The 14,785-nt window shown below is 45.6% G+C and overlaps 1 protein-coding gene across 1 annotated transcript in view; it reads left to right on the top strand.

Moving 5' to 3' along the window:
* RAB3D (RAB3D, member RAS oncogene family) overlaps positions 1-11,107 on the top strand; it is a 54,120-nt gene extending 43,013 nt beyond the window's left edge. Inside the window, exons 3-5 of the mRNA XM_068272182.1 lie at positions 3,846-3,964; positions 8,090-8,214; positions 10,232-11,107. Coding sequence (XP_068128283.1) covers positions 3,846-3,964; positions 8,090-8,214; positions 10,232-10,413 — 426 coding nt within the window. The 3' untranslated portion in view covers positions 10,414-11,107. The remainder of the gene's footprint in view (positions 1-3,845; positions 3,965-8,089; positions 8,215-10,231) is intronic.
* The last annotated feature ends 3,678 nt before the right edge of the window (positions 11,108-14,785 follow it).

Below are 14,785 nucleotides of genomic sequence, written 5' to 3'. Positions count from 1 at the left end.
TACCCTGCTGATACACCGCCTCTAATACTTTTAGCCATAGCCCCTGAACAAACATGCAGCAGATCAGGTGTTTCTGACATTATTGTCAGATCGGACAAGATTAGCTTTATGCTCGTTTCGGGTGTTATTCATACACTTTTGCCGCAAAACAGACCAGCAGGGCTGCCATGCAACTGGTATTGTTTAAAATAATCTCACTTCAGTTGTCTTTTAAAGGACCACTATTGCCAAAAGATAGTAAAAAAATATACATGTATATACAAATAAGAGGTATATTTCTATCAGAGTAAAATGAACTATATTAGCAGATTAGAGTCCATCTGGTCATGGGGGATTCTCAGTATTGAAATTATTATTTACAAAAGCACTCTGGAGAGGATCTACACACAAATGCAGGACGCACGCACGCTCTCTCTCTCTCTTTACCTGTCAGATTTCTACTACCTACTGTATGTGACAGCAACATAGGAAACAATTAAAGAGGATCGGTATTGGAAAAAAAATTTCCCTGGGGGGTACTCCTCTCCGGATAGGGAAGCCTCTGGATCCTATGGAGGCTAAGGCTAGGTCCACACTTGTCCTTGTTTCAAACTGATCCTACTTGGTAATTTTTTTCCCCCTCCGTTTTTTCATTTTTAATTTTATTTACAGCATACGTTTCCAGTCCGTGGCGCCGAACTGGAGGGGAAAGCAACCAGGCCGCCGCTCTCCTCCCTCCAAAAAAGTTGTTCAAATGTGTAGGCAGCGAGCGGGGAAGCTAACCTTCTCTCCTAACGCAAAGAGCGGGGACCCAGGCGAGGGAAGGGGGAGGAGGGGGGGGGGGGGGGGGTGACACCCCCCCCCCGCCCCCCCCCCCCCCGGTCATGGCTGCTACCCCCCTCCAGCATGGCGGCCCCCCTCCCCATCCATAGGCTGAGACACAAAAAACGGATCCTATTCTGTGTCCAAAGCTGCCTGTGTAGAGGGGATCTGTTTTACTATTAATTTTCACTACCCCTCCGTGTACCCGGCTCCATTAAAAATGCTGCAAATTCAGACTATCCATTCAGTTTTTCAAAACGGATGCCCCTGAATGCAGATGGATCCGTTTTGAAGTGAAGACTGCTACTATTTTTAACATTGGTATCCGTGGCCCTGTTTTTTGATCTGGGCCAAAAAACAGAGCCACGGATATGTTATTAAAATAAGTGTGAACCTTGCCATAAAGGACAACTGTAGCAAGGGGTATATGGAGGCTGCCATATTTATTTTCTTTTAAGCAATACCAGTTACCTGGCTATCCTACTCATCCTCTGCCTTTAATACTTTTAGCCATAGACCCTGAACAAGCATGCAGCAGATCAGGAGTTTCTGACATTATTGTCAGATCTGACTAGACTTGCTGCATGCTTGTTTCTGGTGTTATTCAGACACTACTGCAGCAAAATAAATCAGCAGAACAGCCAGGTAACTGGTATTGTTTAAGAGGAAATAAGTAAGGCAGCCTCCATATTACACTCACTACAGTTGTCAGACCACAGGACCACTGCAGTCTGCTTTAGCTAGATTTCATGGTCTGTTGCATGACAGGCCTGTGATAGATCTTGCAGAATCAGGATGGAACACTCGCCTCTATTCTCTTGCCATGGGCGGATCCTTACAAATCAGGATTAGGGAAGCCTGAAGCCAGATTGTGGTCATGTACTGAGACCCTGACTTTCTCTAGTAAGGGGAGCTCGGAGACAGCTGTGCAGCTGCTAGAGGCACTGTTCCTAAGGGCCCTTTTCCACTAGCAATCGCTAGCATTTGTGTTAAACGCTAGCGATTGCGATTCAGCAAAATCCTTTTTTTTCCCCGGTGATTGCGATTTTGCTATGCACTGCATAGCATAGCAAAATCGCGGCAATAATCGCTCTGTGGCGCGATTGCGCTTTTGTAAAAATCGAATCGCGGTACTGGAAATTACCTACCGCGATTCCTATGTTATTTAGCAAATCCTAGCGATTTTAAAATCGCTAGCGATTTGCGATTCAGCAATCGCTCTAGTGGAAAAGGGCCCTAAGGCAGTGATGGCTAACCATGGCACTCCAGCTGTGGTGGAACTACAAGTCCCATCAGGCATTGCAATACTCTGACAGCTCTAAGCATGATTCGGGGAGGCAGAGGCATGATGGGATTTGTAGTTTTGTCACAGCTGGAGTGCCAAGGTTAGCCATCACTGGCCTAAGGGATGTTTGTCTGGAATAGCTGCATTAAACATGAATATGATATGAATAAGACAAGACAAGACAAATAACATTTATATTGCATTTTTCTCCTTGCGGACTCAAAGCAGCAGAGCAGCAGCCACTAGGGCGCGCTCTATAGGCAGTAGCAGTGTAAGGGAGACTTGCCTAAGGTCTCCTACTGAATTAGTGCTGGCTTACTGAACAGGCAGAGCCGAGATTCGAACCCTGGTCTCCTGTGTCAGAGGCAGAGCCCTTAACCATTACACCATCAGCCAGCTGAATAACGCATTATCTTCTATTCACCTTTCCGAACAATGAAAATCTGGCAGGGTGAATAAAGGCATTAATGGTTTAACCTGATATTTTATTAAAGTGGACCTGAACTCTTGCACAGGACAGAAGAAGAACACAGAAAAATCCACCCTGTATATATTTAGAGAGTTTAGCCTAATCCCCCCCCCCCCCCCCCCCCATCTGTGACTAATCACAAGTGTAATTTGATCTCTAAGCTGTCGGCACAGGAATTTGTCAGCCTCAGCAGACACATTTTATTATGTAAACACAGGATGTGTGACCCTTTGTCTGCTCCTATGAAAGCAGGAAGTACACAGTGCAGATTTATTGCAGGATCTGTATCAGCTGTAACAAAGAAATATTTTTCTTCAAAGGTTATTATGCTGTTGCATATTAGAGTAGAAAGGAAGTTCTGAGTTCAGGTCCACTTTAAAGAGGCACATCAGTATGTTATTTTAGAATTGACAGTAGAACACAAATAATGGGTTATTATACAAACTGATGCTTAGCTGTTCTCTCGCTAGATGCTCAGGTACATACTGTACATATGTAATACTACTTCTAGTTACACTGGGGCAGCTCCAATAGTGTGTAATCAGAGGATTGTTAATGAAGTAGATGGGAATGATATACAAGTGTAGCTAGATAACTATACAGGCATGACTGGACTCACAATACAGGTATGATGAAGTGCTGTATTATCTGCCATCTGTATTGGTGATGGTTGTTTGTGTCATTCCTGTCTAGTTGTTTTTTAGCTGCTCTATTACACCCTTTTCATTTACTTCATTAGCTATTTCATTATTGCCCATTATGACTCTGGAGCTGTGCCTGGGCAGCACCGGTGTAACAAGTGCTGTGATTATATACAGGCTGCTAATGAACAGAATGATGTACCTGTGCATCCCGAGTGTGAAACCTCTGACTCATTATGTGTTCTTTTGTCAGAACATACCTCAAATGTGTTCCTAACAAATAGTGTTGGTAACCATTACCATTTAGTTTTGTGGGTGAGCCTCTAGGAAGGTGTGATGTGTTCAATATTCTCCTGGTGTGTGTGTTGCACAAGTCTTCCATGCGTTCTGTATGTATTGTGAGAGCTTCCCAGTGTCCCCTGTATTGTCACAGCTCCCCCGTACTCCCTGATTAACTAAACAGCCTAGGACAAGCATTACTGGGAGGGCGGGCTACATACCAATATACAGCAATGCATAGATGTAGGAAGTGTTTCTGATGCTAAAACCAGGAAAATTACTGTAAAAGTAAGTATCCTAAATAATTTACTGCTTTCTATTAGGACACTACAGGGCCTCTTTAACCCTCACACTTCTTGTGTCTGTGCAGGACACAGCCGGCCAGGAGAGGTACCGGACAATCACCACAGCCTATTACCGCGGTGCCATGGGATTCCTGCTTATGTATGATATCTCCAACCTGGAGTCCTTCAATGCCGTGCAGGACTGGTAAGCAACAATGTACTTGGTCAGTCTTCAGGAACCTATAGGAAGCTGCTGGGACTACAAGTCTCCATAAAACCTGCTTCAAAGTTATACATTGTTTAAAACCATTTGAGGACCAAAATGTTAAACCCCCAAAAGACTAAGCCATTTTTCACAAAAAGGGCCACTGCAGCTTTAAGGCCTAGCTGCAGGGCTGCACAACTTAGCACACAAGTGATTCCCAACCCCCTGCCCCCCTTTTCTCCCCACCAACAGAGCTCTCTGTTGGTGGGGTCTGATAGCTCCCAAATTGTTTGTTTTTTTTGTAAATATTTTTTGATTTATTTTTAAATAAATTTAGTCCTTTTTTTTTTTTTTTTTTTTTTTTTTTTCTTTCTTTTCCCCATCCGCCCCTCCCTCCCCCCACCAGCCAATCATTGTGATCGGCTTTCATAGGCTTCCAGTACAGCACTGCCTTAGATTGCAGCGCTGTACAGGTTTATTAGACGGTGTCTAACAGTCTCCCAGCGGCGATCTCCTGCAATCCCCGCCCCAAGGACTTTCCGCCGATCGGCGTTAGGCGGTCCTGGGCTGCTGCCGCGCCCCCGCCCTTCGGCGTGATGCGGTCGGCAAGAGTTTAAAGGCCAGCAAGGCTCACTGGACTTGATTCATCAAGCTGCGCTGCTTTAGTCAAGTGACAGGCAGCCTACTGGGCCAATCAAAGTGCTGGGATCACGTTTATTAAAGCCACTAGACCCGCTGGGGCTCGGGGAGGGTTCAGTGGAGCGCCTGTTAGTTAAAAGGAGCGAGCATAAGTTAACCAGCACACGCTAGCTTCATTACCGCAGCATAGCATGTGCTGAGCTCGCTATCATTAAGCTGCGCTGCTTTAGCAGCATTGCTCGATAACTCAACCCCAATATGCTTGAAAGTACATATGTACTGTACTATGTACCGTACTTTAAGACCTGTAAAGAAAAAAAAAAATACTGCACAACTCACCTACTCTAGATTCCCTTCGCAGTCTTTTCCACTCCTGTCCGCTCGTATCTGGCAGCATTTTCACTGTCATCTGGCAGGGTTCGGGATGTGACAGTTTGTGGCCGAGGCTGTGCAGATGCATCCCTAGTCTGCCGGCAATCAGAGCATTCTGTTAATATGGAGGGATGCGGTGGAGCATCCGGATGTTAAGGTGCCCATTAACTGTACAATATTTTCCTCAGATGCAATCATTCGATCAGATATTTAGAAATTGTTCAGGAAACCAAGCAGTATGTGGGAAAAAATGTATGTGAAAGGATTCTATGGTTGATTGGAACATAGAAATTTGTCGATTGGAATGTTGGATTTTACAATCGTATCTGAAGAGAGAATGTGCTCTAATCGACCTGTTTATGGGAACAATAATTAACATCGGATTATTTAGGATCTGATTGCATCTAGGGAGAATACAGGTAGTCCCCGGATAACAAACGAGATAGGGACTATAGGTTTGTTCTTAATCTGAATCTGTTCTTAAGTTGGAACACTGTGCCATCTCTGTCCCCCTGTGCCTCCAGTGTTCCCCTCTGTGTCACCTCTGCCCTCTGTGCCTGCTTATACAAGTTTAAAAGCCATTTTTTGGGGGGGATTTTTTTAAATCGATTGTCTCAAAAACTACAAGTCCAATTTGAAAAACATTTTTGACTTGTTCCCATAGAAACACAGAATCCATGCCACTCGTATCGGCGGGTCGTTCATAAGTCAGGGACTACCTATATTGCACTGTAAGGCCCCGTTCACATCACGAACGCGGATGGCCACGCATGCGAAACACAACGCATGCGAACGCACGCCATCCGCGTTTGTGTGCGTTGCATGGCTGATCCCATCACTGAAAAGTGAATGGGACAGCCACACGTTTTTACAAAAAATGCGTGCAGCATGCGTTTCCCGACCGCACAGGTCCGGAACGCATGCAGTGTGAACATCAGACATTGCACTCTATGCACTGTCTGATGTCGTGCGTGTCGGCCACCTGCACGCGTTTCCAAAACGCGGCTGGAAACGCGTGCAGTGTGAACGGGGCCTTACTGGGCACTTTAGTGCTTTGTGTCAAACAATGATTCTGCAACTATAAATGATAATAAAATGCTGGTCACATGACCTGAAGCCAACAGCAGGCTCTGGTTATGGCAGCTACTGCTTGCTACAACATCATAATGCTATTCAGACTAGGTATAGTCAAGTTAATATAAAGACAAGAGACAAGACATGGAGCATTTGTATCACGCTTTTCTCCTGGCAGACTCAAAGCGCAAGAGCTGCAGCCACTAGGGCGTGCACTATAGGCAGTAGCAGTGTTAGGGAGTCTTGCCCAAGGTCTCAAGGAATAGGTGCTGGCTTACCGAACAGGAAGAGCTGAGATTTGAACCCTTGTCACCTGTGTCAGAAGCAGAACCTTTACAGAGACACTGAAGCTGGGGGAAAAAATGATATAATAATTTGTATGTGTAGTACAGCTAAGAAATAAAACATTAGGAGCAGACATAAGTCTAATATTGTTTCCAGTACAGGAAGAGTTTAGAAACGCCAGTTGTTAGCTATGCAAAAGAGCCATTGAGCTCTATGACTTTCAAAGTTGCAGAGAGCTCTGTCTTCGGAAGCTTGTCATCTCACCTGTCAGTTACTGTATTGTTTTGTCTTCTGTAAAGGACAGGTCAATAGTTCATTGGTCTGCCCTGTAAAATCATTTAGAATGCTGAGTAGTGTGTAAACTGCAAATATTAGAGAATGATGCAATGCTATAAAAAAAAACTATATAACTGAATATAAAAATATGAGTATTTTCTTTGCTACTAATGTTCTAGTAATTATCCGTACTACACAACCAATTCATTTTTTTTTAACCAGTACACTATTCAGCCAAAACAAGTTCTGCTATAGGCTGCCTACAAAGGACTAGGTACAGGGGTGCCCGACTCATTCACATAAGGGGCAAAATCTAAAACGCGGTCTAATTTTCAGGCCAAATTGCTTATAAAGTGTATCTGAGGTGAACAAAAAAATTTTTATATATACTTTGTCTGGTATTCCAAAGACTTCTCAGACCACTCCTGGCCACTTCATTCATCTGGCCTCCCATCGGTCTTGCCACTGTATGCAGTTCCTGTCCGCAAATGGGGCCAGTCGAAGCCCAGCACATTCACAATACAACTTGTGCTCCCCAGTGTATGGTGCTCTTACATGGCTGTGCACAGCACCCATGGCAGAGAGTGTCCTGCTACACACAGCCATGCGTGAGCGAGTACGAAGTGGGTATGTGACCGGAGTTCCAAACAAGGCATTCATTGGGAAGATGGAGGGATGGCCAAACAAAAGAAGTAACCCTGAAGGGTCTGTAGAACGACGTAAGTATACATTAAAAACTTTCTGTCACCTCACGTTTGCTTTAAAGTAAACCTGTAATTTTAAAAAAAAAAGTGCCCCTGGGGGTACTTACCTAGGGAGAGGGAAGCCCCTGCATCCTAAAGAGTCCTCCCCTGTCCTGCTTGGCCATCTGGATCCAGCGCTGGCTCTCCGGACATAGAGCGGCAATAATATTTACTATTGCCGCTGTGCACATGTGCAGTAGAGGCTCTCTGCTTGGGCTCCGGCGGAAATATTGGGTCTGCTCTACTACTCATGCCTGCGTAGAGAGCGAACTATGTTAGGCTCGGCTATTTACACCGGAGCCCGAGCAGAGAGCCGCTGCTGCACATGTGCGCAAGCCAACAAGGAGTTCCTCAGGGGGTTCCAGTGCTGGATCCATGTGGCACAGGGGGAAGGAGAAAGCCTCTTTAGGATCCAGAGGTCACCCCCTCTCGAGGTAAGTACCCCCCAGGTGCAATTTTTTTTGTTACAGATTTACTTTAAGCTTCAATGGGGCAGTCTCTCCAGTGGCCACTCTAAAAAGTCACCTGCAATAGCTAAATGTGGTCACTGCGCTGCTTCCTTCCAATCATGCACTCTTGAAAGTCTCATGGGCCACATAAAATGGTGAGGTGGGCCATATTTGTCCCTCGGGCCTTGAGTTTGACACTTAGGAAAACATACGTGATTAAAGTCGCTTTGTAACATGAAAATGTAATTGTGTTCCTGACGCTTACGTGTCTGTCTCTTTCCCACCAGGGCAACACAAATAAAAACCTACTCCTGGGACAATGCGCAGGTCCTGCTGGTGGGGAACAAATGTGACTTGGAAGATGACCGGGTAATCCCAGCCGAGGACGGGCGCAGGTTGGCTGATGAGTTAGGTAGGTTGTTTCTGCTCTAACTAGAATCATTATTAGAAGAATATTATATCTTACTATACCTATTTCTTCTCGCTGCAAGTGGCCATGGGCAAGTTCTTCCAGACCGGGCATGCACAGGTAAGGTCTGAGCATGCCTACTAGAGCAAAGTGACTTCCTCCTACCGGGCATGTGCAGATTTTACTTGTGCATGCCTAGCCTAGATGCACCCCATCTCCCGTTTTAGGTGTACTTTAAAGGAAACCAGAGATGGAACGCTTTGGCACAAAATAACCATATCCCCTAATAGATTTTACAAAATAAGTACTATACCTGGTATTTTCGCCGCTCTGTGCCTTTTTTTGTGTTTTTTTTTGTGTTTTTTTTTTTTTTTTTTACTATAACTTCACGCAAAACACAGTTAATTAGAAAAGCATATTATTTAGTGGGCTGTGTGCAAAATGAAATCACCATTTCTAAAAACCTCTTATGACTAACAAATATAGATAAAAAAAAAAAAGTTTTTCAATATATTACATTAGCAGCTCCTCCCATCTCATCACAGCTCTCTGTAATGCTGTAACTATACAGAACAGGAAAGCAGAGCCAGAAGGGGGCAGGCTTGGGCTTGAAAAGACATCAGAGAAGACAGACGCAGCTATAATGATTCCTGAGCAAAGCCAGACTGAATGCTCAGTCTGGGATTTTATCAGGGCTGATAATAAGCAGGCTGAGCAGTGAAGGATGAAACAGAGAGCAGGGTAGGGTTTTTTCTCTAATGTTCCCACTGATGTATATGGTGAAATACATGAGGGTGATTCGCCTCTGGTTCACTTTGAGAGAACACAGAATACCTGCTAGTAACATGGGTGCTAGCATTTGGCAGAGTTAGACATTAATTGTTAGTGGATGGCTAGGGTATAGAGGAAAATGGGTAGGCAATTAAATTCTTTCTGATGGACCGGGTAAACATAACTATCATGATATTGGTAGACCTGGTCAATGAGATGCAAATAATTTCGACATGCTTGCAGATTTTTTGCAAATTGTATGTAGCTTGAAATTGGACCAATCAAATTTCCTTCCTGGTGAAGCTGATTGGTCCAATTTTTAAGCTGCAATCCTCTAAAGCCCATTCTTCTTTTCAAATGTGTTTCTTACTCCCCATGTAGTTATCAAATTTGCTTTTGTGCACAAGTATTAAAGGAATACTTAAGTCAAAAAAAAAAAATGACATTTACTCACCTGGGGCATCCCTCAGCACCCCGAAGCTGGATGGTGCCCTCGCAGCCCCGCTCCGATCGTCCTGTCCCCGCCGGCGGCTACTTCCGGTTCGGCGACAGCCGCCGACAGGCTGGGAACGCGGCTGATTTTCCGCGTTCCCAGCCGCTGCTATCACTCTCTATGCTGCTATAGCGTATATATAGACGCTATAGCAGCATAGAAAGTGATAGCAGCGGCTGGGAACGCGGAAAATCAGCCGCGTTCCCAGCCTGTCGGCGGCTGTCGCCGAATCGGAAGTAGCCGCCGGCGGGGACAGGACGATCGGAGCGGGGCTGCGAGGGCACAATCCAGCTTCGGGGTGCTGAGGGATGCCCCAGGTGAGTAAATGTCATTTTTTTTTTTTGACTTAAGTATTCCTTTAACGTCCGTTTGCATATTTCCAAAGTAAAGCTGCTATTGCAATTTATTGTATAGCTGTTGTATTTAAATATTATAATGTATCCATTTAGAATGTTTCTTCTGTTTCACTTTCTGCTAAACTGTGTAGAGGAAGCCCTGCCAGGAATGTTTATAGTGGCTTATAAGAAAACATAAACAAGATAATGTAATCATTTCCTCGGCTTCTACTTTGGAGCTAAGCTTCCCACTGAAAAAGAAAGTGCTGCGTTTAAATGTTTGACTGCTGTTCTGCTACCAAATTATTTTTTCTGATAGTAGGTTTTATGGTGTAAAGAATGTTTTTTAGAGAAAAGAAGAAATGCTGAATTTCATACTACTTCAAGAGAGTGATCTCCTTTTTTTTCCCTCTCTTCTCAGGGTTTGAGTTTTTTGAGGCCAGCGCAAAAGAGAATATTAACGTGAAGCAAGTCTTTGAGCGCCTGGTGGACGTCATCTGCGAGAAGATGAACGAAAGCCTAGAGAACGGACCGGTACCCGCCGGCGGCTCCACACACCTCACCGAATCCTCTCCAAAGGAGCAGGGCACCTGCTCTTGCTAGTCTGGCACCCGGTTATGCAGAAAACACCCAGCTAGGTCAGAGGGATGTCTCCTGCTATGTGCAGTGCTCAGCAGCAGTCAGCCCTAGTGGGGACAGACTGCCATCTGTGTGACACCCAGTGACGGATCTCTTCCTATCCCCAGCTGAGCAGGCCAGAGACCAGATACTGTTACACACACCCATGCCCACCCTAATCCATTGTTACAGAGACAAATCATTGCCCACCGATAGTAATGGTGGAAAGAACGATGATCACACTGCCAGGTACGGCAGGACATCACGCATAGGTGGGTGTTTCCTGTGGCCAGACAGGTGTTCCTCCGCCATCAAGTGCCAAAGATTATCCAAACGTGCCCCGCACCCCGCTCCAAGGGCTGTGTCTGAGCATTGCCCTGCATGTTTCTATTTTTTATTTTTATTTTTTTCCCTCTAAGTGCTCTGCATGAACCTCCATGGACCCGTAGGAAGAGTTTTGTGTCTGGGACTGTATGTGATGGACTGCGGGGAAGGGAGTCAGGACAGGTCATTAGAAGACAGATCAGTGTATATATAAATATGTGGGCATTGCTGCCACAATGGTTTTATCACTTCAGAGATTTGCCCTCTACTGTTGTACAAAAAAAAAAATAAAAAAAAATTAGGAGATGTTTACATTTTTAATAAAAGGAAATATCCTTTTATTGTTATTCACCCATTGTCCGTGTCTAGATGAGCTGTCTTATGTGTGTGTTTGTCTGTCTGTGTTACCATGATGCAAATAAAGGGATGAAACACTGGCCTAGGTTTATAGTGTGTCTCCAGCCACAGAAATAGGAGAATATATTGTTTTCCTCAAGGCAAACCTGTTATTAATGAGGCCCTGTAGTGACATATAGTAGATTGCAGTAAATTATCCAGGATGCCCAATTTTACGGTAATTTGCCTGGCTTCAGCATCAGAAACACTTCCTATATCTATGTATTGCTGTATATTGGTATGTAACCCCCCGTGATACTTGGCCTAGGCTGTTTAGCTATGCGGAATTCTCCTCCCAGAGCATTCTGCAAGGCCGGGTATATTTTCTACTGGCTTTAGAACTCTCAGTAAACACATTCCGCAGAGATCACCTGACGATGGATTTTCTGATTGATCCCAATCTGATTTACCGTATTTTTTGGCATATGAGACGCACGTTTTGTTCCCCAAAAATAGGGAGAAAAAGTCCCTGCATCTTATATGCCGAATGCAGGGAGTCCCTAACTTACGAATGGCCGCCAATACGAACCGCTGACCTGCCGCAATGTCGGGGATTCCCTGTATTGTCCTCTGCTCCCCATCCCCACCTCGTGTGTTCTCCTCTGGCCTGTATATAACAATCAGAAACAGCGGCAGCTTGGCTCACCTAATCCGCGGATACCACGGTGATCAGACTTCTCCTCTCCTTCTCTGTTCCCCTAGTGCCGGCTTCTGCTGATGATGTAGACAAACTTGGGGGAGCAGAGCACAAACGGGGGCAGGGGTGGGCACACTGTGGACGCATCAGGATACAATAATTGTAGGAGAACATCTATAAGACGCACCAGGTTTAGTATATTTTTTTTCCCCTGGTTTTTGTCCTCTAAACCTGGGTGTGTCTTATATGCCAAGAAAAATGGTAATTAGCAGGTTCTGCCCATTAGTGGGTACGATCGATCGTTTTCGATCAATCGTGATGAATGGATGACTGATCATACATGGGATTGTATTTTATGTAATTCGAGTGAACGCAGTCAAAACCACTTACCTAGTCCAGCGCAAGCACCGCCTCCTCTCATCTCTGGCGCTGGTCAATGTACCTCTGCACCCCTCCAGCTCCCAATGTCATGTGATGCTGGTGGCTTACTCCCTCGGCTACAAGTCAGAAACTTAGGCCTGACTCGTAGATAAGGAACCCCCCAAACTTTTCTCTATTGAGTCACACCTACATTTCTCGACTTATAGTTGAGGATATATGGATGATGTCAGAGACGCGTCCACCAGTCGTTTCAGACAACTGAGCAGAAACATAATTGAAACCATTACATATAATTATAGGCTTTAGGATTGCAGCCTGACCTTCCTGGAGGTATGCAGTCTCCTTTCTGTGAGTGGAGGTGCATGTTGGATGCAAGGAATGTGGAGCTCCAATAGCAGCAGGTGTGCAGGTCTGGGAACCCTCAGCCAAGATCTACTGTACATTACTCAGAGGTCCTGTTACCATCTAACCCAGTTGTGGTGATATTCCACCCCGCCCTCCCCCAACAATTTCTGGCTTCCCTCTCTCTCAGCATTCTCTGAAGCAGGTGGGCGGCCCTCTGTTTTCCTGAACTGTACGATATGTGAGGCAGAGGTGACAGGTTTGTAGTTCTGCCTTATCTGTGCTGTATAATTGAGGAATTCCAGTGAGGTACCTTTAATGCTGTGTTTACCAAAGCAACTCAGGTGCCGTAAGTTAAATATTTGCCTTTCTGAGCACACACCTAGGATTTTCCTCCTCAGCACACATGAGAAATGAGTTTTCCCTCAGCCCGTTCCACGTCAGGTAACACACCCCTCGCCGATTGCTCTGTGACAGGTCCACTAAGCCTGCTGGGCGGCCTGGCTTCCATTAAAGGCCGTTAATCTGTGAAAGTCCTTCTGTTCTGGCAGAGGTTGGGATGTGTGACAATATTTTAATAGTCGCTCAATAGCAATTAGAGGCTTTGAGAGCAGCTTTGCTTTATCGCCGGCGGTTTAGGCTCAGGGGAAGCCTGGCTGTGTTGTTCGGTAATAAAATCTTTGCAGCGGACAACTTTGCCGTTTTCTGCGTTCCTGCCAAGAATGTAGTATCGGCACAGTTTTCCGCTGCAATGATTTTATTACCAAGAATGTAGTATCGAAAAGAGTCATGCAAGCACCATCAATCAACCAATAGTGTCTGAGCAACCAGCTCCTGCATATAGTAACAAACAGTGGCGTACCTAGTTTTCACCCAACACTAAGAATCCAGCGCAGGTGGTTTGGGCGCAGCCAGCGCCACCATAGACCTTAATAGGAATTACGGCTATAGTGGCGCACAGTGAGTAACTTCGGTGCCGTCAGAAGAGGGAGCTGAAGTTACTTTTAAAACACTAATTCCGCTGCCAGCAATAGCCGGAAGCCAAATTACAACATTCCCCACCATCCACATGGACCTGGAGGAGGAATAGTAATTAACGCCGCCAGAAACTTGTGCAGCAGCAGGATAAGCCATATATCGGCTGTACCCTGCCCAAGTCTCCCGGCGGCAATTTCTCTCATATGCATGTTCACACCCCTTCCCTTGCCTCCCCTTTTTACCCTTCACGGCCTTGAGGCCTATCTCACAAGTGTTATAAAACAAGTGTGGCCATCAGGATCTTCACACCCATAACAAGTGTAGCCACAAAACCACCTGATCTGAAGTAGAGTTGGGCCGAACCTCCGATTTTAGGTTCGCGAACCGGGTTCGCGAACTTTCGCGGAACGTTCGGTTCGCGTTAAAGTTCGCGAACCGCAATAGACTTCAATGGGGATGCGAACTTTGAAAAAAAAAAATAATTATGCTGGCCACAAAAGTGATGGAAAAGATGTTTCAAGGGGTCTAACACCTGGAGGGGGGCATGGCGGAGTGGGATACACGCCAAAAGTCCCCGGGAAAAATCTGGATTTGACGCAAAGCAGCGTTTTAAGGGCAGAAATCACATTGAATGCTAAATGACAGGCCTAAAGTGCTTTAAAACATCTTGCATGTGTATACATCAATCAGGTAGTGTAATTAAGGTACTGCTTCACACTGACACACCAAACTCACCGTGTAACGCACCGCAAACAGCTGTTTGTACTAGTGACGGCCGTGCTGGACTGGTGCGCACCATGGCGAGAGTGCAGGTTTTGGTGGCTTTACAGCCCATATGGTCGCCGGCCTGGCTGATGTAGCTGAATGACAGAACAGTGACTGTCCAGCTGATCAAATTTGGTCTGACCACAATGAAGCAACGACCTTATTATCTTTTGTGTGCCCCCCGAGAAACTCATCTAGGCACCGGTCATTGCTTCATTGTGATACGCAAGCCCCTTCACCACGGCAAGGTAATGATCACGAAGGGGAATGGGCGCATGTACATGCCTTTTCTTTTGTTGTTGCAGCTGCCCTCAGTGCAGCCAGAAAAATTAGGCAGTCATGTACACGCACCATAAAAATTATTACAGCGGCCGCTGCTAGCAGCGGCCTAAAAAATTCAGCAATCCGCCTGGAGTCCCGGACCCTGTTGGTGGTGGCGGAGAAGGTAGTGAAGCGGCCTGCAGGCAGACATGCTGTGTGGAGGGACTGGGAGCGACTTAGTCTTTTTGGGGCAGGCCAGGCAGCCAGTCACAC

Source organism: Hyperolius riggenbachi, chromosome 3 (genome assembly GCF_040937935.1).
Source record: "Hyperolius riggenbachi isolate aHypRig1 chromosome 3, aHypRig1.pri, whole genome shotgun sequence".
Taxonomy (NCBI): Eukaryota; Metazoa; Chordata; class Amphibia; order Anura; family Hyperoliidae; genus Hyperolius; species Hyperolius riggenbachi.
Note: the sequence above shows the minus strand (reverse complement) of the source record. Positions and strands in the feature narration are given on the sequence as shown.